We start from the raw sequence: 27,552 nt of genomic DNA, 5'->3' as shown, positions 1-27,552 counted from the left end.
CCGCTTGACGTCACGGGCGGTGCGCTGACCGTGCGTTGCGGCGCGGTGATTGGCGGAGACGCCGTGTGTGGCGCTGGGAGAGAGGCTGCAGCGCAGCGAGCCGCGAGACAGGCACAGTCCGCGCCGGCCGCCCGCCCCGAGACACCCGCCGCCGCGCTCCCGCCGCGCACAGGTAACGGGGCCCGCCGCGCCGCCCCGCCTCCGGCCCCCGCGCCGGGCGGCCGCCCCGGGACCCTGCCCCCTGCCCCCCCGCCCCCGGGGGGCCGAGCGAGGCGGCCGGCGGGCAGCGCGGAGCCCTCCCTCCCCACCCATCCCCACTCCGGCCTCGCACGGCGGCGGCAGGGCAGCTCCGCGGGGAGGGAGCGGGGCGGCGGGAGCAGCCTTCCCCGCGGGGGCCGCTGCGGAGGGCGGCGGGGGCCGCGCAGGTGAGGCCGCGGCTGCCCCTCCCCGCTGGCGAGGCGGGAGGGGGGGGGGAGGGGAGGGAAGGGAAGAGCCGCCGGGGGCGGCGGGGCGGGGGAGGGGGCGACAGGTGAGGGCCCCGCCCGTGGCGCGGCGGGCGGGGGCGACCCCGCGCCCGTGGGCGCGTGGGGAGGGGAAGGGAAAGGGGGGGGCGCGCCTCCGCCGGGCGGGGGCGGGGGGCCGGCGCGCGGGGCGCGGGCGGCTGCCGCTGGGTGTGGTCTCCCGCCGGGAGCGCTGCCCGGGCGCGGAGGAGCCGCAGCGGCCGCCCCTCGGTCGGGCTCGCTTCCCTCCCCTCCCCTCCGCCCGGCCGCCCCCGCCTCCACCCATCCTCCCCCCGTCCTCCTCCCCCGCCCCGGCCGAGGGGTCCGGGCGGTAGCGGCGGCTCCCCCGGGACGGGAGGGGGCTCCTCCTCCGCCGCCCCCTCTTCCCCCCGTCCCCCGGGGCTGGGCCCGCGGGCTTCCCCTCGTCCGGCCGCTGCCGGGGCGGGGACGCGGCATCCTCCCCCGCCGCCGCCCCCGGCGCTGGGCGGAGGTGAGCGGGATTAACGCGCGCTGAAGTGGGCCGGGCTCCGGCGCCCATCCGCCATGACAAAGGCGGCCGGCGAGGCGCTCGGTGTCCCCGCGGCGGGCGGATGCGGCGGCCGTGGCGCGGGGAGGGGCGGCTGGGAGCGTGCCTCCTCGCCCCGGGGGGCCGCGCCGCCCCGCTCCTCCCCCGGGCCGCTCCATTTTCTGCTGTCACCTCGCGTGCGGGGGAACCGCGGGCAGCGCCCGGGCCAGCGCCCAGCCCTGGCCGCGCCTGCGGGCGGTCGCCCTCGGCCGCCGGGAAGGACGGGCGGCCTGGCCGCCGAGGAGGGATGCCGCCGTAGCAGCCCGCGGGCAGCGCGGTGGACTGGCGTCGGGGCCGACGTTTTAACCACGCTCGCCCAGGTCGCGCCGGGTGGTAAATAACCGTAGCCCAAACCTTTCTTTAAAATGGCTCCTTAACCCCGCCGTCCGCGGTGCGGTCAAGTTTTCAGTGCACGCTTGCAAACGCTGCGGAACAGCCGCTGAGTTTGTGCCCCGGCGCTGGGGGTGGGAGCTGCTAAAACTTTCCCTTTCAGGTGACCGGAATGTTAGAACTTGCTCTAATTTATCCCTAAAGGGAAGATAGTGCCGCTATTGTTTGCGGTAACTTCGCGCAAAATGACAAAACGGTTAATGGCTAAAGACTAAGATGCTGGATTTTTGTGTATGGAACATACAGAAACATGTAAAGCGTACATGACCAAAATTGGTTCTTGCTTTAATAATCTAGTCAAACTTTAAAGGATGGTGTATCCCAAAGCACACTACCACGGCCTCAAAAACGATCAAGTCAAGATACATCAAAGCGTGGGGGGTGAGGGAGGAGTAATCTTTCCTGATGTACCAAAAAAAAACCCCACAAAAGAATCTGAAACCCCTGTTCACCAGAGCTTGATTTTTTTTTTTTTTAAGTGCTGATAAGATGCAGGCTATGAAGCATCTCAGCCAGATCATGCTATCTCAAATACTGATGTTGAAGTAATATTTTTAAATAGTAAAGTTTCCTTCTGTCTCTGAAAACAGAGCCTCTCAGGCTGAGCAGCAGTACCTGGCTCAGGACGTCTAGCGTATCCCATTTTGGGAAAGGAAGTTAACATTGTCGAAGGGTGTACACCTTGAATGTGCATTTGGTGCATTCTGACTTTGTAATATCCAGCGTGGGATTTGATTTGCAGATCCGTATGCCAAGTCTTTCTGCATGTAACTGTAAGATTCTGTCAAGGCACAGAAAGTTGGCACTGTTTGTCTAGCCTTTATTTGGTCTTCTCCTGTGAAAAACTTACTATTGGATTTTTTTTTTGTCAATTTTGTTGTATTGATAATTGCATGCAGTTGATAATGCAGCTTGAACGTAGTCTTATGAGAGAGTGATGGCAAAGAACTAGGATCATTGATGTGCATAAGAAAGGAATGATTTGCTTTCAGTTCACCTTTGGATGCTTTTGTTTGCGTTTGTGAAAATGATAACATACTTTTAAGAGTTAACAGTTTCTCAGGAGGAATCAGTGACTTTAACTCTTCAATCCACGTATTCGTGTGTTTGAGCATTGAGTGCTTGTATGCCTTGTGTTCTGGATTTCAGTTGTACCTCTTACAGTTCCAAACTACTTAGAGAATGGTTGGTCTGAACGTATGAGGTTAAAACACCTTTGTCCTTGATCAATGTCTGAATAATGCCTCACTATTTTTCCTCTTTAGAAATATCAGCATGGATAAAAATGAGCTGGTGCAGAAGGCCAAACTGGCTGAGCAGGCTGAAAGATATGATGACATGGCAAGTTGCATGAAGTCTGTGACTGAGCAAGGAGCTGAGTTGTCCAACGAAGAGAGGAATCTTCTCTCTGTTGCCTATAAAAATGTTGTAGGAGCCCGTAGGTCATCTTGGAGAGTCGTCTCAAGTATTGAACAAAAGACGGAAGGCGCTGAGAAAAAACAGCAGATGGCTCGCGAATACAGAGAGAAAATTGAGACTGAGCTAAGAGACATCTGCAATGATGTGCTGGTGAGAAATAATGAAACTGTTGATCCGTTTTTGCTTAGAGTTATGGGGTAAATGGTGCTGGGCCCTCTGGGACTACTTCTAGTCTGGCAGTAAAGCTGTGGTCTCCTATGCTATTTCTGAAGGACAAGGTTTAAAAAATGTCTGACTTTTCTTTCCTTCTAATGTATCAATTATTTATATACAAATCATCATAGTTATGAATGCTAATGAATTTGGAGACATGTTTAAACATTATTGTATGTAAAGTAATAGTTGTGAAAAATCAACATATTTCTATGAGACTGAACTAGATATAGGTTTAGTGTGGGGTTTTCTCCTCCACCCTTCCCCCTCAGTGCAGTATTTGTATCCTAGATCACTTTGATTTCTGCTACTTTAATATGCTGCTCTAGTTGTAAGAGGTAGTTCTTACTCTACGGAAATTGTGCCCCTCCCTGGGTAAGATGATGTAATGTTAGTTATGACTCAGCCATGCAGAAAATTGTCTGCAGGAAGAGGCAGTAGAAATGCTGTGATACCCTCTTAAACTTAAAATTTTTAGTAGCAAACTAAAAGGGTGTTCAAGTTAGGCATTTTCTGTGGCTTGTAGTTGTGTTAAAATGTGCATGTACCCTGCGAACAACCCTATATTTTCGTTAGGAGTCTGGTTTATGAAATCCAAACCTCTTCCAAATGCTTATTCCAGATTGTCAGGGTTTTTTTCAACTGCATACGCCTGTGGTGCTTCAGCAAGCACACGATTATAATGGATGTTCAGTGACCTGTGACCGCTTGTGAGGTAGATGTTACCGTCAGCAATAGAATTGTCCACTGGAGTGTGGACCCTGCTGGTGTGTCATCCCATATGTGATGAGGGATCATGTACCTGGAGGTGACAGAATGACATGTGATATGAGGGAAGTGTTAAATAGCTAAGTATGTGCTTGAAGATCTGATGTCAAATGAAAATTAAGATCAATTAGTAGCATAAATTTTGCTTGCTGTGTAAGATAACTAAATGACATGGGTGGTGATTGCTGCTAGAAGACTGGTTCTCCAAGGGTGTGTAAAAGTCAGCATGGGTAACTCATGAGTCTTGGCTTCCAGTTTAGGCTGGCTTCCATGGTTATTGTAACACACCCAGTTTCGTATGTTTTGTTATCTTGCATAAGGATAACTCTTAAACTGCCACTATGAAAATGGAAATGTCAAACTTACGCATAGGAAAGAACTGATTTACTAGTTCTTGTGGTGTTAAGTGGTGGCTCATCTATTTAAGCCAGGGAAATAAGGATCCAAATCTGGTGTTCTAATTTCTTGTTACTTCTTTTTTAAATCAATTAATTTATTTTAATGGGAAAGTCCTCGGGGCTAGATGCTTTCAGTTCAGAGTGATCTGAAATTCTTTTGTAAGCTACGTTTGGGTTTAAGAAATCATTTTAATTAAGTCATTTGGCTTAGAAACCTCCTTTTAGAAGAACTTGGTGTTTGCAATTCAATTTTTTTCTGATAATGGCAACCAGATTGAGCTGAAACTAGCTTTTATTGTACACGCTAAATACAAAAACTAAAACAAAACCCCAGCTTTCGAGTTTGCTGCAACAGCTAAAGTATCTGGGAGGAGGGAACACAGGTGGGGAATCTTGTTAAACCTTCCAAATCTCGTAAGGGGACTTGAATCTCTCTTTGTGTTTAATGAGATATACATACATTATCCAAAGAAATCATTATTCTTTGACACGTTATTACTTTTAGGAAGCTAATGTCTTACTAATCTTTAGTGTTGCTGGCCCAATTTTTCTTAATAGATTAAGGAAAAATTACTGTCCAGAAGAAACAATGCCTTGGACAGTGATTAGGCGTAATAAAACTACTTTTTTAGACTTAGGTTTAAAAAGAAAAAACAATTTTTTTTTTTTTTTTTTAATTCAAGGGATGGGTTTTAAAAATGCTTTCAAATGACATGCACTACTTTTGGCATTGCTGATTGCATTGAAGAATTAGATTTATATTTAAAAAATATTCTTGTTTTCTTTGTTGGAATATCCTGTTCATATACATTCTTATTCGCATAGAAGCATGGCTGACCATATTGCTTTATTTGACATACGCTTTGCTTTAACAGAAAAAAAAGAATTGTGGTAACATATTTAGTTGTTTTTTATGAACAGGAGTCTGCACGATGCTACATGCAAACCTAAAACTAGGTTGGGGGTTTTTTTCAGAAAGTCCTCTGTAATTTTTGTACAGCATAACCTAGTCTATGATTGTTCACAGAAGTGAAAAACAAGGCTTACCAAAGCTTGGTTGGTATGAAGTGTGCCATTAATAAGACCTGAAGTGTTAACAAACTCGAAGCTTTCAGTCACGAGCCTTATCAATTACAGTACAAAAGCAGCTCGGAAACTTTCATATCTTTTATTAAGACTGTGAATCTGTTTGAGCTGTTGTTGTGTCTTCAATTGCCTGCTAGGCTCTTAAGTAATATTTAATACCCTGGGGTGTTACATCACAGCTGAGTGTGGAAGGGACTGGTGTCCTAACTTCAGTGGTGAAGGGAGGAAACCAATTAAGAGAATGTGTTTGTGACTAGCAGAATGTAGCCAAAGCTGGCTCCTCTGCAGCTTCTCGCTCTCTTCCCTCATTTGTTGGAATCAAATTACTAGTGGGTTGGAAGAAATAGCTCCTCTAATCCAGTAGACACAGAGTATACTAAACTGTGCCTGGGTTCTGTTCCCAGCTCTTCCGCTAACTTACGGAGTGAGTAAGAGCAATTAATGCTGGACTTTTTTCTTGCTTTGTAACTTACTAGACTCGGTGATAAAAATTTTAGCAGTCATGTGGTCAGGTCTGACTGTTAATTTTTCTCCTTTACACTGACCTTGCAGCAGGAAAAGTCAGCATCTACATTCTTGCCACTTCCTAAATCTTCCCTCACTTGAACCTGCTGTGGACTACCTCTACAGCTCTACAAAGAGCTGAACTCATCCTCTTGTTTGCTGCAGCCTCAGAGTGCTGCTGTACAAAGAAGAGACACCTAAAATTTCTTGGTCCAGCACCAATTCTGTCAGATATCCATTGGAGTATATTCAGGTGTAGCACAACTGACTCTAATTTGGAGTTGGTACGGTAGTGCTGATAAACTGCAAATAATTGTGATACATTGTGCATAGAGTACAAGTTCCTTGCACTGTAACAATAAAGACTGAATTTCCAAATTCTTCAAGAATAATATAGTGTGTGGGGGGGAAGGAAGTACATTGCCGTACTTGAGCATCTTAAATGTACTTGAGTATTATAGAAAATTTCCAGGCTCAGAAATTTCCTATTGATACAGGAAATTAAGCTTTTTGTTAAGTACTTTTCCTCATGTTAGCTAAGTGTGTGCTTCACATCCTGTTTCACTTTCTATAGTAGAAGGGAGGGTCTGTCTAAAACACCAGTATAATGATATTTTATTTGTCATTCCATAATAAAAATTGTTATTAATCCAACAGGTGTGGGTGTTCTTCAAAATGCTTTTTGCAGTCAATGGGAAACAGAGCTGTAACTGAAGGGGTTCAAATTAAATCTGTACTAAAATGCATTTTTCAGCTAATGAGGATTCTGAAGTACAGAGAAGAATGTATGGAGAGGTCTTTGAATAAATAGGTAACATCTGATGCTGCTTGCATGTTAGAAGTTCTCAGGAGCTCTAAACTACTAGGAGCTTTCAGGCAGTCTCTGACATGAGCTAATGTAAATTAATCATTTAAAACACTACTGGCTATCTTCACTTTAGTATGAATGTATTTCTAGACAGTTACACTCTCTTCCCTAGGCTGGCACACACAGCAATAGTCCCCTGCATGTCCTCCAAAGCGTACCAGTGACAGGTCCCATGTTCTTCCCCCATGCCCAGTCTTCTAGGTGATGTCTCTTCCTCCCCCAAGTTCCCCCACAGTCATACCTTAAGTAAATATCTTTGCTTGCAGTGCTCAAGCATTCTGTTTCACTGTTTCTTTTCCCTTTTGGTTGTGCCCCTTAAGCTCTAGAGAGCTTCCTGAAACTTTGGCTGCCCTTCAGTGTTCTAGAGTTACTGTTGCACATAGGTGCTACACAGCACTTTTTCCCCACTCCCTCCCTACCAGAAAAGCTGCAGGTTAATGGTGCTGTTCAGGACCCTCTCAATAAGATGAATTGTTTGCTTTCTTCACCATGTTACTTCTTCCTAACTTCATGCTCAGAAGCATAAAATGGTACTCCTTGTGTGGTTATACTATTTAGATTTCTTTGCACTTGTTATGGATGCTTCACTTTTTAGAAGTAATTGTGAGAAGAGGCAGTGCAGTTAAATCTCAAATGAGTGACTTTAGGTTTGCGATTCTTTCATATGTATGTTGGTTTGGTGGGGGGAGTAGGAGAAGGTTTAGTAACCTGTCATGGGGCTGCAGTTCACTGGGGGAAGGGAATGTAATTCCGCACAGAATGCATCTAAATGGCTTTTTAAAGAACATACCACAGAATTAATGCCTATTGCCATAATAGTCAAATTACTGTGGGACTATTTTCTAGTTGCCTGCAAATATCTAATAGGTTACTATGTTAACATCTATAAAACCGGTTTCTGCACTAATTCTTAATGACAGGATTAGGAAATTTAGTTCTCTCTCCTATAGGAAGCCATATGCTTTTTGACATGCACATGTGTGAGGTGTTTGGGTTGGGGGTTTTTTGTTTGTTTTGTTTTTTAAAGTCAACTTTTATGCTCAGTGTGTCCTCCTGATGGTCAAAGAGCACAGCTAACTTACAGTGGTGCTAACAAGCAGATGAGTAGATTGGTTATAAGCTTGCGTGACTGATTATACCATACAACCTTCTATGCTATGAAGATACCTGTATAAGAAAAAATTCGGTGTTCTGACTGACAATTGCTACTTTCAATTCTATGACTTCTTCAGGCTTGCTTAATTTTTTATTTTTGACTGCACTTTGTTTCTGTCTTTGAGAGCTGTGTCCTTTATTTGATGTTTTTGGAAAAGAAGGGGAGGCGTTTGTAGAAGCTTCTATTTGCAGAATGTCGATCACAGAAGGGGGGTGGTTAATTTGTTGAAATCTAGGAGTTAGGTGCCCAAAATCTTTGTTTTGGAAAACTTAGTCCTTATTTGTTTTGATTGAATAATTTAGGTTGGAAGGGGGGTCATTTAGTTCAACTCTGCTCAGAACATATCCAGTTAGATCACATTGCTCAAGGCCTTGTCATTCAAATTTTGAATATCTTCAAGGATAGAGATTCCACAACCTCTCTGGACAGCCTGTCATTTGGTCATACTTAGGGTTAAAAGAAAAAAAAATAAATCCTTGTGTGTAATCAGAACTTCTCATCTTCCAACATTTCTGCTGCCTCTCATAATTTCATAGTAGACCTCCAGGAAGAGTCTGGCTCCATCTTCTCTAGGCAGTTGTACACAGCAGTAAGATCTGCTAGTCTTTTCTTCTTCAGGCTGAAGAAACCCGGCTCTCTCAGCCTTGCCTTGTACATCATGTGCTCCAGCCCTGTAGTCATGCCGGTGGCCTCCGCTGGACTCATTTCAGTATATCTGTGTCTCTCTTGTACTGTGGAGCCCAAACCTTGACATAGAACTCAAGTTGTCATCTCAAGTTGTTAAAATTTATATTAAAAGATGGTAATTGGTAATGTGCTAGTGGCATATGTGAAAATATGTGAGTACCTCTGGTTCACAAATGCTTCTCTGAATGAGCTTTTATGTATCACAGAGCAAAATGTAGCCAGGGTTTACTAACTTCCCAGGATGGTTATAATTTAAGCTTTTGATTAACTCTCCAAGCCTAGCTTTTTCAGTTAGGGTTTGGCTGGTATTATTGCTCACATATATTGAAGGTAGAAGGCTGAGGCAATTTGCATCAACCTCATGATTTCACTTTGTTAATCCTTTAATCACTTCTCTAGTTCTAGCTACACCCCTTCAGGGTTTTTTTTTTTTCTTTTTTTTGGCTGTTGTGTTTTTAGTTTGTTTGGGTTTTTTTCTTTTTTTCCTGCAGTGAAAGCACTGCCTAAACTAGAGCAATTTCCTTTATTTTTTTTTTAAAGCAAATCAGTTGAAAAACTGTTGAATCTTGGAGAATTAAAACATCATTCATGGATCAGTTCAAATATGAGATGACTTATGTTGGTTTTTATTTATGCTACATCGTTCATGTAATTGTTTGTAAATGCATGAAACTTCAGCTCGTGTTTGAAAGGATTTTAGATTCCAGCATATATAAGTAATTTACTGGTGGTTGGGCTGCAGGAGCAAAGGTGAGCTAGTACTTATTAATCTTAGCAAGAAGTGCATCTATAATGTTGATACGTGTGTTTAATGCACCCATTTATCATAAAATCAGCTACGGTGCTCTGCATAAATGCAAAAAAATATTTAAACATGCAGTTACCTCTGATACTTATATTAGCTATTCACATGTGTGTATACTCATATACATGTATCTATATCCTCTTGCATTTATTGGAAGTAGAACAAATCTTTACTATAACCAATAGTCTGCTGCATTAATTTCACTTGGCATTAATGCTTATACTGTTCAAAAGCATCCCAAGTAACAGCTTGCTTTATTTGACAGCAATCTTCAGTGTTCAAGTACTTTATGCACTTACTGCTGATAATGCAGTTCTAAGCAGCAAAATAAAGTAAGTTGATCAGTTTAGTCAGCTGTGACAGGTACTCTCCTCCTTCCATGCTGTTGAAGCAAGAACTTCATTGCGTGTACTTGTAATTTTGTGAAGCTGCTAAGTGTGTTTGTTTCACTGGTTGGTTACTTAGAAGGCTGAGAGTAGAAACGTTGCATTAAGATACCAGCTTTTACTGTTCCTGTGAAAGCTGTTAAGTGGTAGAAATAGAAAATTTAGAATATGAGCAGAGTTAGTGCATTATCTCTGTATAAACAGATGCCACACGATCTCTGGTTTTATCTGGAAACTTCTGTCTTGTTACTATGCACTTGACAGAAGTACATGTTTGTGAAGCAGGTTCTCAAAATACTTTACTTGTTCTTTACTGTAGGCAGACACAGCAACTCCTGGCTCTGAACCTGAAGTTGGTTGTCCATTCAGGCAGTAGTTGACTGCCATTTTGAAATAGTTTGAGAAAGCTTGTGCTATTAAAGTTGATTGAAGAGCATTAAGATTGCGATTATTTCTTAAACTTGTTTTTTACTTAATGTCAGCTCTTGTGTAGTTGCCTATTTTACTTGAAATCTGACAGAAGATTGGTAATGCCTCTTCTAATGAGAATTAATAATAAGACATGCTGCTGCTGAGATGAACAGTAAATTCTTTTTTTTTTTTTTAATCAGATTTAGTGCAGCTCAAATGAGGTGGAGAGCAGTTGTGGATTGGTGGGATTTTTTTTCTGGATATTGTTACCCTTTGTGATTATGCAGGTAACAAAATATCTAACAATGGGAATCTGATCTCTAGCTGATCAGATTTTCCTAGTGCAGAGTAGGCTTACATCGCTAAAATGGCATTTTTGCTAATGAAATGCTTTTATTAACAGTGTATGCTATAATGAACTCCTAATGGATAAATAGTCTGCTTCAGAAAGTTTCAGATCTGCTCATGGTGCAAGCTGCTAAAGATAAATGGTTCCTACTTCTGTTTCTTATCAAGGATAAAAAGTGTTACATCATGTTCATGGGGGTGTTTAATAGCATTTCTTTAGAGACCAAAACTGTAGAGTCTTAAGACAGCTAGAACATGTTCAGGTTTGGAGTACAGCCACAATAGCTATAGCTTAGACCTACCTGTTTAGCAGAAATTCACATCCAACTCAGTTGGCTTCCATTTTGTATTATCTCAAGTTTCTCAGAAGTTGTTCTGTTTCTTCAGAGAATAATGATTGATGCATTTGGCACCATTCTTTTGTTGCAAGTCCCCAATATTCAAGAAATAAATTAATGAGGTGATGCAAAAAAAACCCCAAAACAGGTAAAAAATTGCATATTGGCTTTGATCCTCAGTGGAGACTGTTTTGTGTATTAATGTCTATAGCAATGCCTCAACAAATTAAATACTTTAATCCTAACTATTTTTCTATTAAGTGTCTTGCCAGCTGCTGCCTTTCGTGAGTTTTCTCAGAGCTGGTTACTAAACTGAGAGGTGGTTTTGCCTATGCTTCAGAATTTGGTTCCTTCACTGTCATGTGTTAAGCATACTTTGGTAAAAACCTGTAATGACTGGCATGAAAAACTTTAAAAGTCTTTTGAATAATCTCAAGGAGTATATGCTGATATTAAGTGCATTTGCTTCCCTTGCCATAAATACTAATTGGAAAGGAAAGTGGTAGAAGGAACAAGCTAGTAAAGGGCATGATAGTCTAAGTTGGGGAGGGTAGATCTGCAAGGAGAGCTATGTGTATGACTGTAAAAGTGTGAACTGAGATGCTGCTCCTCATTGCCTTAGTTCCCATCCTTTTCTTTTTATGCAGACCAGTGGTGTGTCCATCCGTACATGCCATATCTTTCCTCTAAGCACCCTGTAGGTGTTTTAGTGCATACACCTACTTCTTACTGACTTGGTTCTATCCCCCAGGATACGTGTCAGCATGAAGATGATTTTTCAGGGTGTCCTACTTCCATTTTTTTTTTTCTCCACCTGCCCATATGTGATACTGCTTTTGTTCTCTTTTGTAAAGAAACACATTTAGATTGTTTTAGTAGTATTTTTTTGCATAAGCTAAAACTTCTTGCCATTCTTCCTGTTATACAGGATTCCCTTTTCTCCATTAGTCCTTTAGTTCTTTTTTCAGTTACTATCTTATTACTCAGGCCTCATTTCCTCTGTTTCAGCAGATGTTTTACCAGAGATAATCTCCAATGCCACAGCAGCCACTAGTATTTGACAGATTTTCTTGTATTCCTGTTCTAGTGAGCAAATGAGTAGATAGAAATCTGTAGCTAACTTTAAAAAAAGAAGCTTTGCTTTTGGCTGGAGTAGAAGGCTGACAGCAGAACAGTCCTTTTGGTTTTACCCCAAGAGGGTTGGAGGTCACCCATGAGGCAGCAGTTGCAGAGTCCTTATCCTGAGCTCTGGGTAGAACTGTAATCAGAAGCAGCATAATGAGCCTGTCTCAAAACAGCCTGAGTTTGGGAAGAGATTGTCTAAAAATATTCCTCTTAAAGATACAAATATTTGTCATTTTCCTTCAACAATTCAAGTAGACATTTGTAAATAAAATTTCTACTGGCCACAAATGGTTTGGTTAAACCCTTTGTAGCGTCTGTGCCAATCTGTGCAGCGGAGCTAATTGCATGTGTTGTTTTATAGCCCAAGTAACTTTCCTAACTGTGGTGCTGAGGCAGAAAACACATGCATGGCAAATCACTCGCTACCTTTTTGTGGAAATGATAGGTGTCTTGAACTTGACTGACACAGGTGGCCTACTTTAGTAACTTTGTTATCAAAATATAAGTTTGTAAAGGAATAGCTAAACAGAAGTGTGCTACAGTTGCTGTGCTGGTTAGTTAGTGGTTTCCACTTGAAACCAGGTACATGTAGCCCTTCCCACAAAGTGCATACCAAAACTACTGATCTGAATCAGTATTTTCAATGTCTGCCTAAGTACACCTGATACTTTATATGTGTAATTCTTCCAAATACTCATGAGCAGCTGCGCAGGTAGTCAGAATATAGCAAGTCAACATTGTAACGGTAGCCTGGATAGTTTTGTGTCTCCTGCTACAGAGGAAGGGTTGTTGCCTTAGCAGCATTGGGACACAAGAGGAGCTTGGTACTCTCTGGGGTTGCAGGTGGTAAGTGTATCTTGATGTATCTGGAAAGCTGAATCTTAAGATTCAATAGGTGGTAATTTTATTGCTTGTTCTAACGCAGTGCTTCAGCTGGATGCCCCTTTTCTTAATATCCATCACATCTTTCTTATTTTTCTTTCCCTCCTCCCCTGCTCACCTTCTTCCTTTGTAGGGAACAAAGTAAATAGGTACCTGGATGGTGTGAAAGTGCAGCAGTGGCTTTTGATTCCTGTTTGGAAATGGTACTGAAACTCTTCAAATAATCTGAAGTTATCTGGTAGTCTTCTAAAAGAAATGCGAACTTGAGCACCGGTGCTTTTATAAATGAAACTTTTTTTTTTTTTTTTTTAATGAAACTGAGTAGATTTATGACGAAAGTAATGCTTTCTCATGTCCAGTTAGTCAGGTATCTGCAGCTTCTTCTCCATAGTGTATTGTGGGTATTAAAGTTATGTTGGTGTAAGGGGAGTTTGCACAATGTGTGGAATGTGGACAAGAAGCCTGTTGAAGGTTACTACATTCAGAGAAACCACGTCTGGCTCAGGAAATCCTTAGGCATTGATGGAGGCCAAGGGAAGCATGACGTTTTCTTGCTTTCTTTATGTATTTTTCTAATGGCATCCTCTTTTGGGCAGTGTTGCAGGTAGGTTAGTAGACAGAAGAGTCCTGTCAGCCAGTACAATCCTTTCTGTGTTCTTATAACGTCACGGAAAAAGATAGTGGCATGCTGCTTGCATCATGAAAATAGTGGGCCATTGTCAGTTAGTGCGAAATAGGTTTCAGGCTGAGCTTAAGAAAAGATACACTGTTTCACGTCTTCCATGAATTTAAAAAACAAAGAGTTCTTCCATGTCTTCTTCATCCCTCTGCCATATACCACAGATGGATGACATGTGAATTAAAGTTCAGCTAATACTCCTGTGTAATTTATCTTCAAAACAAGAAATAAAGTCATAACTACGTCAGGTGTCTTTTGATACTGCAAGAAAACAAAAGCCCTGTCTTGTTAGCTCTGAGCAAAGCTGATACTGTTTAAATTACCTAATGTTTATCAGTGTATCCTTTTGGATTTTTGCCATTCTGCAGCTTGGTTCCTTTGTGCGAGAGCAGTATCTTTTTGTTTCTCCAATAGTTCTAGAGCTTTTACTCAACAATGTATCTTAATAATTAATTTTTGGTATTTAAAAACAAAGTTTCTTGTTCTCAGTACTTTAACTGTATATTACCTCCTCATTTACAACTATATTTTTCTAGAAACTGGTGATTTTATTCTTATTCTCCTGTTTGTCAGGAGGGAAATATCTTAAATAGAAAATTGAGCTGTTGATGCAATCCTCATGTGCATTAACAATTATCTAAAGTTCCCAGGCAATAACATGTACTGAGACCAAGCCTTTAATAAAGGGAAATATGCACAGAACTATAAGCAACAACACAGAACTGAGGCATTGATTTTAATGCTCTTATGATGAATTTGGGAATAGTCTTCTGGCCCACACAAGTCATTTGCCGAAGATGTAAGCAAATGCTTTTAAAAGAAGGGTAGTTTTAGGCTTCAAGTGTCAGGAAAGGACTGTTCAAGTCTTTATGGGTTGGCTTCCTGTCTTCAACTAAAGTTCTTACCACGACTTGACAAACTGAAGCATGTCTACTTGCAGTAAGAAGCAGGCAGACTTTGTAAAGGGTTGGGTGTTAGGTTTTTTTGTTACACAGGATTACTACTTGTTATGCTTCCTTCACACCCCTGACTGAGTCTGATAACTCTTACCTTTCAGACTTTGTCTTGCAAAACCACAGGAACAAGTCCATAGGGCCTTCATCAAAATGGGCTCAAAACGCAATGTGCTTGATGTTGTCATCTGTTGACCGTGTCCTGCTCTGGCAAAAGAACATGTGTAAGAAAAAAGAAAGCGAATCTCTTTCCAGTTCAGTGTTTAAAATAAGCCAGGATTGAAGTTCACCAGTAGAATAATAAAGTTGTGTGCATGCAGCCTCTGTTATGTCTTTGGAGACAAAGACTATTCTCTAGTGCATACTTGCTGGGGGTGGGGGAATGTACCAAATTCATGAGATTTCTTATCTATGGTATGTGTGAGCATAGCTGACATCTCCTGAGTTCGAATGTGCTGTCTCTCCCAGTCTGGAGTACCAGAAAGCTGTTAACTTAGTCGTAATCACAATTGCAGACATGAAGTGTTGAAGCCTGATCTTTTAACAGCCAGCATATTAGTAAGAGTTGATATTCAAATTTAGTACATGCATGTTTGTTTCTTTTTTTTTTTTTTTTTTAAACTTAATTTTCCATTAAGTCTTTCTGGAAAGACTGTGTATGACTTTGCTATGAAAAGTATTAGAAGCACTTGTACAAGCTGTTACAGGTTTGGGCTGAAAAGTGCTCTAAGATGCTGCTGCATCTGCCTAACTGGCTACAATGCTGTGGTTTGTTTCACGGCAGTTAGATTCTTGCTGTCAAATTAAAACCTCTGACAATTACAGCTGAGCAGTTATGGGGTTTGGGGGGCAGGGAGTGGTGTTTTGGTTTTGTTTAAAAAGCTGTTTCTACCATATTCTGATTGAGGCACTGTTATTAATTGCCCATGGAGTTGTAGCATATATCAAAACTGGATGGGAATTTCACACGATAGCAGGAATGTCATGAATGAGAATGAAGGCTTAGCTACTTACCATGTAGCTATAATATACCTGTGCTGTATGGACTTCAGTTGTCAGGATGTTGTATGCATTGCAGTGATGCGGATCACCTAACAAACTTAGTAATTACAGAACAGCTAATTGGCCTAGTCTTGGACTAGCTGTTAGCACTTCAGTGGCCCATACGGTGATCAGCTCTATACTGATAAACATTGTCATATCAGCTGGTAAAGGAGAGAGAAGGTAGGCATATATTGGTGGTGCTATTGAAACAGTTCTTGTTCCTGTTTCTTCTGCTTTGGACAAACAGAACCCCTCAATAGGACTTAAATATCAAGATATTCCTCCCTGTGGAAAAAAATTCTATCCTCCAGAGAAGCCTTGCAGTTAAAGCTGTTTAAAAAAAAAAAAAAGATAAACAGTATTCCCCATAAGCAGATGTGTTAGCAGATAACAAAGTGTTAGATTGGTTATACCTAACTTTTTATGTTATCTTCTGTAATTGAAATCTGTATGGATTTCTGTAGCCACACCACCTCCATGCAGATTGTGGCTTTCACAGCCACTTTCTAGGATAAATCAGCGTACTCTGAATCTTCAGGCTAACTTTAAAGGAGTGTTCTGTGTTTACTCATGCCAGTAAAAAAAAAAATAATCGTGAAATAAAAAGACTAGTACAAACAGGAGAAACTGAATATATAGTACTAGATAAATAATAGGGGAGAGATGTCCTTTCAGTAGTTTCACATGCTAGCTTTTAAATGTTAATCTGCTTTCAGGTTTTGTTGTTGCTGTTTATGAAGTATTTGGCATTAATAAAATTCTCCCAAAGATATGTGGCCTACCAGTCCTACGTGTTGTTTGTGTAGAATAGAGTCTTTCATCCAGATATGAGCAAGCTACCAGTGCAGTCTTGGAATCGGAGCCTTTTTGCAAAGGCTGTATTCTATGAATAGCTGTTCAAAGGGATTTTCTTAGTTCATCACTCTTTAAATTCAACATGGGTTTGAAACTTTTTCAATACAAGGTTTATGCACTGTCCGAGCTGCTGTTGCCCTGTTAGTATGTATCTGATTAGGAAGACTTTCTCAATTGGTAATCTTTCCTCTTCTCTGTCTGCTGGTGCAATTCACCCATTCAGTTATGTGTTTGCAAACAACTTTACCTCATTTGTGACCTAAGTGAAGTTTAAGCCTGGAAGTTTGGTTGCTGCTATGGGAGTAAGCAGACATGTACTTTTTAATCAAACAACCTTCTATACAGATGATGAATAATTTCTGCTTCTAGAATCACTGAAAATATTTTGGTCTGACCAATTAATGGAGGGTACAGAAGGAGGGCAACTCCCCATGGTGCCAGAAGCATAGGTGCAGACTGACACACCTGACTTAATTGCAGTCCTACAGAGAAAAACTAATAAGGAGCCTTATTCTCAGTAGCTGGTAACCTTCAGTTGTCACTGAAGTCGGAGTTTCTTGGCACTCATGAAAAATGTCATAGCTGTGAATCTTGACGTTCTCCAATGGTGAGAACAGAGCGCGTAAGTAGTTACAGAGAGCTGAAGTGCGTGACCCATATACCTTATGGCCTTCTGCTTCATTCCAGCCACATGGGCAGAGGTGGCTCTGAACCCTTCTCCTTGCATAGTGGTATGCCCTCCAGAAGGGTGCCCTTGGCATGAGGCAGCTCAGCAGGCCGTTTGACTGGCTCCATAAAAATACTTCTGCCGCCAACTTGCTTGTGTTGTGTTCCAGTTGTTGCCAAAGGATTGTCTCTGCTGTCATTCAGATGGGAAGCAAGGATAGGCAGTATTTTTTGATGTCTCCCTGCATGGTTATAAAATGAATATTTTATACCAACCCCCACAATACTGGAAATATCTAATATTAAAGGTGGTTGAATAAATACCTTCCATTATGTTGAAACCAATAAAGAAAGTCCACTAACAGGTTTTTATCTCACTGGAGCATAAACATAGCTGAACCTTGTCCGACTTCGGTTTCTGTCAGCCGGACTTCTTCATTACCCTATCTGCTGAGATACAAATAAGAGAGAGCTGCCATAATAGGTCACTTTGTTTTGAGGGGTTTCACACAAGTTTGAGTCTACCAGGATAAACAGTCATGATTTATATAAATGAATTAGCAGTACTTTAATTAAAAACCAGCAAAACCAAACTTGTTTACTCTTCTTGCTCTTTCTGTGAATTACAGTTTTCTGTAGCTTTGTCAGTTGGCCTGTTAAGCAGAGTAGGTATCACAGGTGCCTGTGTCGCAGTATGGTGATTACAGCCTACTATATTCACGGTATGGCTATCCCAGGAATATGTCGTGTAAGATATTCATTTAACCTGCAGGGTGCTGTCTAGAGGAAACTACTGTAAAGCAGCCATCATTCTGTGGGTTGGAACTGAATTAGGTTGTCCATTTCTGTGGTGTCATTGGAAATATGAGCTAAAAACAGTGGAACAAAACTGAAATGTCAGTCATCTAATTTACAGGGGCAAAAAAGACACCCAAAAATTCTTACTAAAACCTCTTTTAAAAAATTGTTTGCTACGTAGCCTTAGCAAGTATATGTAACAGCTTCTGATTTAATTTTGAGTCTTCAAGAGCACTTCTGTACTTTTTCTGGCTTTTAAATAACTGGCTTTTCTTTCAAAGTCTGACTTTAAGCACTCAATATCAGGAAGTTTGACAAGCTTGTACCTTAATTTGACTAAATGTGTTGGAGCTAGTGATTTTCTTTTTTCCTTTTCTTTTCATCATAATAGAACTTTTGCTAAATTACATGACTGCCTCAGCTGGGAACTTGCTATGTTAATTTAATAAGCAGTTAGAATGATCTAGAAAAACCTGGTCTTAACTGGGAACGCACAGGGAGGATTTGGTGGAGTGACTCCAGAGAGCTACCTTTGCTTTGGAAGATATAGGAAACACCTGCTAGGGCAGCATGTAGTCAAATAGAGGATCCTTTTCAGTGCTACAGAGCTGACTGTCAGATTGTCAGCTGTCTGGAAATGTAAGAATCCAGGTTCACCTTGCAGTTTCTTGCTGGCGGTGCCAGTACAGCATTCCAGTTAATGGCAACTAGATTAATGAGGCTTGCTTATTGCCTGATTTGGCAGCTGATACTTCAGATCCTTTTATTATCTTCTGCGGATGCAGACTTTCTTCCGTTGTATACCCTCTGCCTGGACTCTTTCGATTACCTTTATTTTTGTCAGGGTACTGTATAATGGCTTATAGAAACCCTTCCTTTGGTCATACAAGACTCATCTGCTAAATTAACACAGCTGCCTTCTCCCCATCGAAGTCACAGCATGCAGCATTCCTTTTTATACCTAGAATTGTGATCCAGAACACTTTCTCCTTAGCTGAATATGCTATGTAGGATGTGAAGATAATAGTCAAAAAAGTAAAGCTGTCTTGACTTTGAAATAGATTGTAATATAATTGAATTGTTGGTTTAGCGCACTGTAAAAGTATGTATGTTCAAAACAATATGTTCTTTGTTTCTGTTTTAGTCTCTGTTGGAGAAGTTCTTGATCCCTAATGCTTCACAAGCAGAAAGTAAAGTTTTCTATTTGAAAATGAAAGGAGACTACTACCGTTACTTGGCTGAGGTTGCTGCTGGAGATGACAAGAAAGGTATTGTATGTCAGCTTGTGGCTAAATACTGTCAAATTAGATTGCTTTTGGTGGGGTGTTGCCACGACTAATTTTAGAATAATTCTGATCTGGATGTAAATTTCTTTAGTAATAGGCTTCCTGTTTTCTGAAGAAAAATCATAGATCATTGGCTTTCAAATGAGTTATGAAAGTTCCCATGTACCTCTGCTGTTTGAAGCAGGGAACAGATGTTCAGTCATGAAATCTTGAAATCAGCTCCAACTTATGCATGCGTGCATCTGGTTTATCACTGAAGTACAGGTTTATCATCTTCTGCCTGGCTGAGTGTTGGTTTTTTCCCTCTTTGTAGAGTAACAAAGTCTTGTAGCTTTATGAAGTCTTATTCATGCTGTTTCTCCTGCATTTCTGCAGAATACAAAAAGTATGCATAGGTTCAGTGAGCAAAGAGACTAGAAACCACCTGGAGAAGAAAAGGATTAATAAAACTAATCTTACTGTTAGGAAAATTTCTTCCATAACCATGGTAGTTTAATGTCCAAATGTTGTTTGTTTCCTCAAGTTTCTTGTGTGTTCATATAAGCAGATTGTCATAATTGCAGGTAAGTTGCCTTCACCTAACTTTAGTTAGAAAAGTTAATATAAGGCACTTTAATACATTAGGTGGCTTACCTGCTGTAGTTGAAGAGACACCCTAACAACATGCTGACTCCATGCAGAGTCACCTTCAATTCAGAACAATACATTATGTTTAGATACAGCTCATTGCAAACAGTGCTAAGCCCTTTCCTGGAGCCCATTTAGGACTGGTGGCAGGTGCCCTGAAGAGCAGTGCACTTCTGCACAGAGCCCAATCTGGTAACTTCTGCTAGCCCTGAGCTGTTTTCTTGCAGACTCAGTTTAGCCTGCACTCAGTCTAGAGAAATATGGGATGCTTGGGAGCATGCAGACAATCTGAATGCATGGACTTGGGACCCTCGGGGATTATTCGAAAACTGTTCAGCTGTGTGGCTGATGCTCAGTAGCACTCTGCCCTTTTGTAGGGCTTGCTAGGTTCCTTGCAGTGCTGCTGAATGTGTGGTGCCCCTGTGGCCTTGTGCTGCCCTCAAGTTAATAAGCTCTCCCAGTATGATACAGAAAAATGTCTGCGCGACTTCCCTGAAACTAGATTGAGGTGAAACAGACTTACAATAGGAGATAGATGTGTCTGCTTTAGCTTTGTGGCATATGTGTTATATCCACATTACATAGGGTAGCCCAGTTTCCCTGGTATGCTGGATAACAGGGAGTTGCATAAAGATACTAAGACTTAGTATAATAGGCCTTGATTTGACTTCTGATGCTTACTGCATGCAAACTGAACCAGTCTTGGTGACTGCAGAATTGCATTTGTAACCAGTACTTTAGATCTGTTACTGTACAGAGAGTGATTATATTTTCCTTTTAGTAATCTCTATTCACATGCATAGAAGGTGCAATATTTTGAGTCCCAAAGTTTCTTTTTCTGTTGAGGATTAAGTTGCAGGCTCTAAAATTAGATTGTGAAAATCTTTGTTTAATGTGGTTTTGAAGTTCATTTTTATTTAACCCAGTCTTCTGGCTGAGCAGTTTTTAGTGAGTTTCCAGGTGAAGAAAATTTTTTGAAAGCCCATCTAGCTCATAGTTGCTATGGCTCCTAAACTTAAGATTTGTTTGGTTTGTTTTTTTGTTTGGTGGGGGGTTTTTTTTCCCCTCCCTAAGCATTTCATCTCACAGGCTTTTCCTGTATGCTGTCTGTGACCTTGAAAAAGAGCAGTTGATAATTACTGTTTAGGAAATAATGGCCATTTAGTTGGGCAGTAGTCTTCCAGCCTTTTGCAGTAAATACAGCAACAGCATAAAGCTCCCAACTCTAGGAACTGGGTTTTTATCTTCATAAACCAGATCGTTTATTTTATCGACTGGGGTTTTCTTACGGCAATCTAGCAGACAGGAATGTCAAGCAGGTACCTCATCCTACTATTTTAGCCTTGAACTTTGGAACTGTACAATACTTTCTAAAGAATTCAAGGTTAAAAATCTTGCAACTCTTTTATACTGGGTGACTGATTTAAAAATTAATAGAATACATCAAACTTTGCACTAAGTTCCCTGAATCACTGCTCAAAAGGTAACTGTGTTTTCTCAAATAAGGAGAAAAAATATGCTTTTTTTTTTTTAAAGTTATTTATGTTAAAAATGATAATAAAATGCTCAGCTTCATTCCCTAAAGTTAGTTGGTTTTCATGCTGCTTGTTTTGCTTTTCATAAACAGTGCCATTTTCTAAGGCTTTTCCATTATGAGAAGAGTAAAACACTTCTCGCTATTTCTAAATTTAACTTAGAGTAAACCTGGTTCTTCTCAACTATCATGTACCAATTTCTCATCGCTTTCAAGGTGTTACAGCAGTTGTCTGATTTTTCTGAAGCACTCCATCATCACTGGTGAGTGTAGAGAGGACAAAGTGTTGAATAATTGCATAGTGAGTGTCCTCCCTCTTCCGTGTTGAAGAGGACAATATGATGCTTTAGTTTTTGTGAATACATAAAGGTGAACAAATAGAGATTGCATAGACATCCTGAATATTGGTATTCAGTTATTCTCAGACTTTGAGTACTTCTGACTTAAATACTGATGTATTTTTGAGTCCTTAGCCTAAAATTCCTTTATTTTTTAATACATGTGACTGGCGGCTCTTGCAGAGATCATGCTGGATGCATTTCTGGTGAGATCCAGAAATGTTAGGATTGGAGTGCTTTTGCATCTGAATTGAATGACTTCCTGCCCACCTTTTTCTCAGATGCTATTAACAGTCTTGGAGAGTGCAGGAACAATGGTCCCTTTGTGCTCAGTGTCTAGCTGTCTCTTGCCTCCTGCAGTCATCAAGGGCATAGTCCAGCTTGTGGGCTGTGTTGGGCCATGATCTCTGACTTGTGCAGGCATAGCCTGCTCATAAGTTCAAGTGCGTTCAGTGAGAATGGAAACTGTTGAGCTCTTCAGTCTTAGTATACACAATACAGTAGGGTTTTTTTCCTCCAAGCATTTATAACTTGTACAATTGATCCAATTAAGAGAATGGCAAAAGATTAATCTCTAAAAGAAGAGCCCAATTGTTAATTTTTCTCCCTTACTTCAAAGTTTATAGGTACTAGAACTTTTAAGTTTGGTAAAAATGCTTTCCATATCTGCATTGGAAATGGAACTATGTTGGAAGCTTTTAAAAATATATATTTAATTTGGGTTGAGGTATGCCATGCTATCTTTGCGAAGCAATTTGAATGGAAATTCACAGATGACTGGTACTGAAAGGGTTCAGCATGGTAGGCAAAGGTCATCAGTGTTTTCTGTGACTAAAATGTAGATCTGTAATGCTTGGCAATGTTTAAAGACATTGAAGCTGGGGTACTATTTCAAACCTGTGTCTTCAATTTTGTACCTTTTCATATAGGTGGTGGGTTTTATATTCCTTAAGTGCTACAAAACTACTGCAAACCTTTGTAAATACAAGTAGTCACAGTGTGACAGGGAGAGTCTCAAACCTGTGATTTGGTCAATGACAACTTCCTGTTTTTTTAATAATTTAAAAATGTAATTAAGCAAAATCTTCATGAAATGGTGACTTGTTAGGTAAAGTGCTCATTCACAGGCTTTCACTCTTAACATACTTTGTTCATGCAAGCGTGAACACAGTCCCGATTGTACGTCTGAATACAGTATGTGAATTACTTACTTGTGGTTTTTGTGTGTTTGTTTTTTCCCCAAAGGGATAGTGGAGCAATCACAACAAGCATATCAAGAAGCTTTTGAAATCAGTAAAAAGGAGATGCAGCCAACACATCCTATCAGATTAGGTCTGGCTCTGAATTTCTCCGTGTTTTATTATGAGATTCTCAATTCCCCGGAGAAAGCCTGTTCCCTTGCAAAAACGGTAAGTCTAGGGGGGGGGGAAAATTCCATGTAAATTATTTGCATAACCTTTTGTTGCATAGCCAATGGAGTTGTTTGTTTTTATAACACTAGGCTTTTGATGAAGCAATTGCTGAACTTGATACATTAAGTGAAGAGTCATACAAAGACAGCACGCTAATAATGCAGTTACTGAGAGACAACTTGACAGTGAGTATCGTTAAAGTTTGCATATTGTTGATAACAGGATTGGTCTTTGTGGCACTCAGAGTTGTCCTGTTCATTCTTAGCTGTGGAGCCCTGTCTGTCATTTACTTACAGATGAGTTTACGGTACATCATGTTTCTAAGCTACATCTTTTTCTCCTGCCTAGTCTTTTTTTTGTCTGCATGCTAATTAACATGGTTTTCTGACAGGTGACAAATTGACCAAATTTTTCAGGTTTTTTTATTCAAGGAATTTAGCATGTTTAAGCGATGTAGTTTTGGACTGTGACTAGCAAAGCTATTATGTTTTGTTAATCAGCATTTGAGAATACAGTCGCAGTTGCCTCTTCAAAACTTATGTCAAATTTCATATAGCTTATTCTGTGTGCTTGTGTGTGCAACGAATAGATCCTACATGAAAACCACAAACAAAGCTAACAAGTCCATTTAAGGACCTGTTGTTTGGGGTTTTTTTTGTTTGGTTTTAATTTTGGTAAAACTGAAATTTGAATCGGTGCTAGCCAAGCTATTTCCATGGCAGTCGTAAAACAACAGTCTTAATTCTTTTTTTCCTTGGACTCAGCTGTCTGTGGTATAAGTTATGGATCAAGATTGTGTTGTTCTGTCAGAGTAATCAAAATCTTTATCTTGTGTGTGGGGTTTTTTTAACCTTCTTTGAACTTTAAAACTGGCAAAGATAAACATCAAAAGCAAATGAAACAGTAAATGTAAGCAAACATACTATAGTGTAATTAATGGCATAGTTCACTCCCTGGTCTTTGTGGTGGGGAAGAGCTGCAAGAAAGGACTGAAAAAATAAGAAGCGCCTCTTGTTGCCGGCTGTACTCCTTGTTCACGTTCTGTGCATCTGATATCAGAGACCTTTACAAAATAGCTGGACTTCTTTTAACATAACTAGAAGTAAAGCTGTACAGCTGCATAAAATTGGAGTTGCTGTATCTTCTGCTTTTATTTCTAACACTTTATTTCCCTGTTCCTTGGAACCTTTTCCACTAGAATGGCAACTTAACACTACTGAAAAAACTACTTGTGATTGTTCCAGCTGTTGCTTACGAAACAAATGGAAGAGATTTCTCAACCTCTGTAATGGAGACAGATACAGGGTTGGCATCGCTCTCAATGTCTGTGTGTACTGTCCCCTTGAGTGAGATTGCTCAAGAGCTGCCCTCTGAATGAGTGGTATTGAAATAGAGAATAGAAGCTGACTTTAATTGCTAGCTTCCCAGTAAAAATAATGTCAAGTTTATCATAGCAGTTGGAAAGCAAATTGTTTCATACAAGAACAAAACTTGGACTGAGCTACCATAGTGTGTGAGTTAACGGTAGTAGGCCTGCTGATTGATATGAGCTTTCCGTTATAAGGGAGAAAGCTGTGGACAGCTGCAGGTTTCCATACTCTTGAATGAATGATAATGTCTTGCCTTAAATGCTTGGCATGACCTGTACAGGTGTATTGATTCCATGTTTGTCCACAAGGTCTTGAGGTAGAAAATAACTTTTGATGTATATGTGACTGGGAAAGACTGCAATGAATTTCATAAACATGAAAAAGGTCTGTTTTGCTAGTTATGCAAGTCTGTTACAGTCTGTGAGGTAGGCTTTTGACAGTGATTCAGCATGTTGATCAGCTACGTGCAGGAGCAGTAGGTTGTTGGCTCTTTTTACATTGAGTCTTATATGGCTGAAGAAGAGTCTGTGTTCATTCTCAGCAGGGACTGAAGGCAGAGAAGTGTTCAGAGGGTTGATTAACATATCCAGTCAAAATCTGTTTTACTGGGATTGCTAGATAATTCCTTCTTTGCTCTGTTATGAAACTGTTTTGTTTTCTTTGATTAAAAAAAAAAAAAAGCATCGCTTCCCCCTAAGGTTTTTTTCCCCAGCAAATTCATTAAACTGTGCTCTCATTTGGTAATCCTCCTTTCACAGCAGTCAGGCCCTTTATTCATTACATTAAAAGGTATGTATATGTACATATCTGTAGATATTCTAGAGGTGAGGATTTAGGATAGAAGCCTCTGATAAAATTCTGATAAAACTGTTCTTACTAACTGTTCCTTATAAGAATAGCACTGAAATTGAGACTAATGTAGTAGTATAATAATTGTCTTCGGTAAACTAACTTGTTGCTTAATGCCTTCAGCAAGGAACATTTAGTGCAGATATTGTGTATTCAGAGCAAGAACAAGGCTACTGTTCTTGCGCAGGTTTCTCTATTGTCTTGTACTCCTGGAAAGGATAAAATGTTTCTGATGATGGATTTTTTTTTTTTTTTTTTAAAGTATCTTGTGAGACCTTAGTGGTATAACACTGTAGGTAGAGAATTAGTTGTTCTTAGGTTTTACTACCTTACGCTATAGAGCGTGAAGGATTCGGTTAACGCTGCTATAACTCCATAAAGTGAGAGATTACAAATCATACTGGGCTGGTAATAGTTTGGAATCAGCCAGCGTGGCGAAATACTTCGTTCACAAAATAATTTCTTTGTCCTGGGTGTTGCTCTGGAACTGATGCTTAGTTTCCTCAGTTGGTACTTAATCTTGATATATGGCTCCTTAGTATGATTTTATGGAGCTGAAAATAAGATTTTGTGCATGCTGCATCTTTAGCCTGATTTTCTTCCATCCTTGCCATGCCCTCCAAGTTTGGAAGCTCTGTGTTCCAAAAGTTGCAAATCAGGGCATGATTGACTGAATAGAGCCAAGGGATAGAGATTTTGGTGAAATGTTTTTGTTTTTTTAAAAAAAACAAACAAACAAAAAAAAAAACCTTCAGATGCCCATTCTGGAGAAAAGGTAGCATTCACTATAATATTGGTTGTGGAGAGAGACCTTTACTGAAACTCTTCCTTCGGAAAGATGCGTGAAGCTCGCTTGAGGAGGAGGTACAAATCCACAGGAAACCAAGTATTAGTTCCTGATTGTCGTATCTTCTTTTGTAGGTCTGATTCCTGCCTGCTTGTAATCGTATTTTAGTGAGCCTTGTGGATATGAGTCTTTGGTTTTGACTATTCATGAACTTCCTCATTAAACGCAGCATAGGGTCAGGTCACCTAGGACTAGATTTCCATTTTGTAATAGCCAAGAAAAATATTCGTGTTAATGTGCGCTTTTTTTTTCCATGGTGCTTAGTAGGACCTCTTACAAAATTATTATTTAAGAAGTAGGCTTTCTTTCTAATAATTCTGTATGAATTATTAGTCATAAATGTTAATATCTTACACCTTTTACTCTGTTTTCTTTCCCAACCAGTTGTGGACATCGGATACCCAAGGAGATGAAGCCGAAGCAGGAGAAGGAGGGGAGAATTAACCAGCCTTCCAACTTCCGTCTGCCTCATTCTGAAATTTACACAGTAGACCATTTGTCATCCATGCTGTCCCAGAAATAGTTTTTGTTTACGATTTGACAGGTTTATGTTACTTCTATTTGGATTTCTATATTTCCCATGTGGTTTTGTTTAATATTAGGGGAATAGAGCCAGTTAACATTTGGGGAATTTATCTGTTTTCATCTGAGGTGGCCAATATAGGGTTGTGAAATTTTTATACAAGTTTTACATGTTTGGCATAGTACTTTTGGTACATTGTGGCTTCCCACAAGGCCAGTGTTAAAACAGCTTTCTATGTCAAGCAAAGATGACTGCTTGCATATTGGTCTGTCACGATGGAAAAAAGGGATAATCAGTTGCAGCCACAGGTGTAGTTAGCATGAATATTCAAGCTGGAGCACGCATGGCTGTGAATAAACTGATGTCCCATAGATATTGCATGTCAAGTCAACATGTGAAATCTGTGGAATATACCAATCAAGTGTACATCTTTGATTGCAGCTGAAGTGTTCCTTAAGACAGTTTGATAACCCAGTCAACTTTCTCTAGAGAAGGACAGAGAAACGGTTCACATTCCATTATTTGTAAAGTTACCTGCTGTTGCTTTCATTATTTTTGCTACACATTTTATTTGTATTTAAATGGTTTAAGCAACCTAAGAACAAACGTACAAGTAAAGATGCAGTAAAAAATGAATTGCTTGATATCCATAATGACACTGTATATCGAGCACAGCAGTAAAACAAAAACCCATGTATTTAACTTTTTTAGGTTTTTTGCTTTTGTGATTTTTTTTTTTTTGATACTTGCCTAACATGCATGTGCTGTAAAAATAGTTAACAGGGAAATAACTTGAGATGATGGCTAGCTTTGTTTAATGTCTTATGAAATTTTCATGAACAATCCAAGCATAACTGTTCAGAACATGTGTATTAAGTTGATGTAAGTGGAATAAAAGTTTTATGAATGGACTTTTCAACTA

General features: G+C 40.5%; 1 protein-coding gene across 1 annotated transcript; it reads left to right on the top strand.

The window, feature by feature from the left end:
- Window positions 1–23: 23 nt before the first annotated feature.
- Window positions 24–27,552, top strand: YWHAZ (tyrosine 3-monooxygenase/tryptophan 5-monooxygenase activation protein zeta). Its single transcript, XM_052787300.1, has 6 exons — window positions 24–172; window positions 2,721–3,024; window positions 18,989–19,112; window positions 22,875–23,038; window positions 23,131–23,226; window positions 26,492–27,552. The coding sequence occupies exons 2-6, from the start codon at window positions 2,731–2,733 to the stop codon at window positions 26,549–26,551; spliced, it is 738 nt and encodes a 245-aa protein (XP_052643260.1). The 5' UTR covers window positions 24–172; window positions 2,721–2,730; the 3' UTR covers window positions 26,552–27,552.

The sequence above is a fragment of the Harpia harpyja genome, chromosome 5 (genome assembly GCF_026419915.1).
Source record: "Harpia harpyja isolate bHarHar1 chromosome 5, bHarHar1 primary haplotype, whole genome shotgun sequence".
Classification (NCBI taxonomy): Eukaryota; Metazoa; Chordata; class Aves; order Accipitriformes; family Accipitridae; genus Harpia; species Harpia harpyja.
The sequence above is the reverse complement of the archived record's forward strand: the minus strand, read 5'-3'. Positions and strand labels throughout refer to the sequence as shown.

Coding starts and splice junctions, on each gene's coding strand:
- YWHAZ (XM_052787300.1), top strand. CDS start 2,731: ATGGATAAAAATGAGCTGGTGCAGAAGGCCAAACTGGCTGAGCAGGCT. Junction 3,025..18,988: donor ACATCTGCAATGATGTGCTG/GTGAGAAATAAT, acceptor TTTCTGTTTTAG/TCTCTGTTGGAGAAGTTCTT. Junction 23,227..26,491: donor TACTGAGAGACAACTTGACA/GTGAGTATCGTT, acceptor TTTCCCAACCAG/TTGTGGACATCGGATACCCA.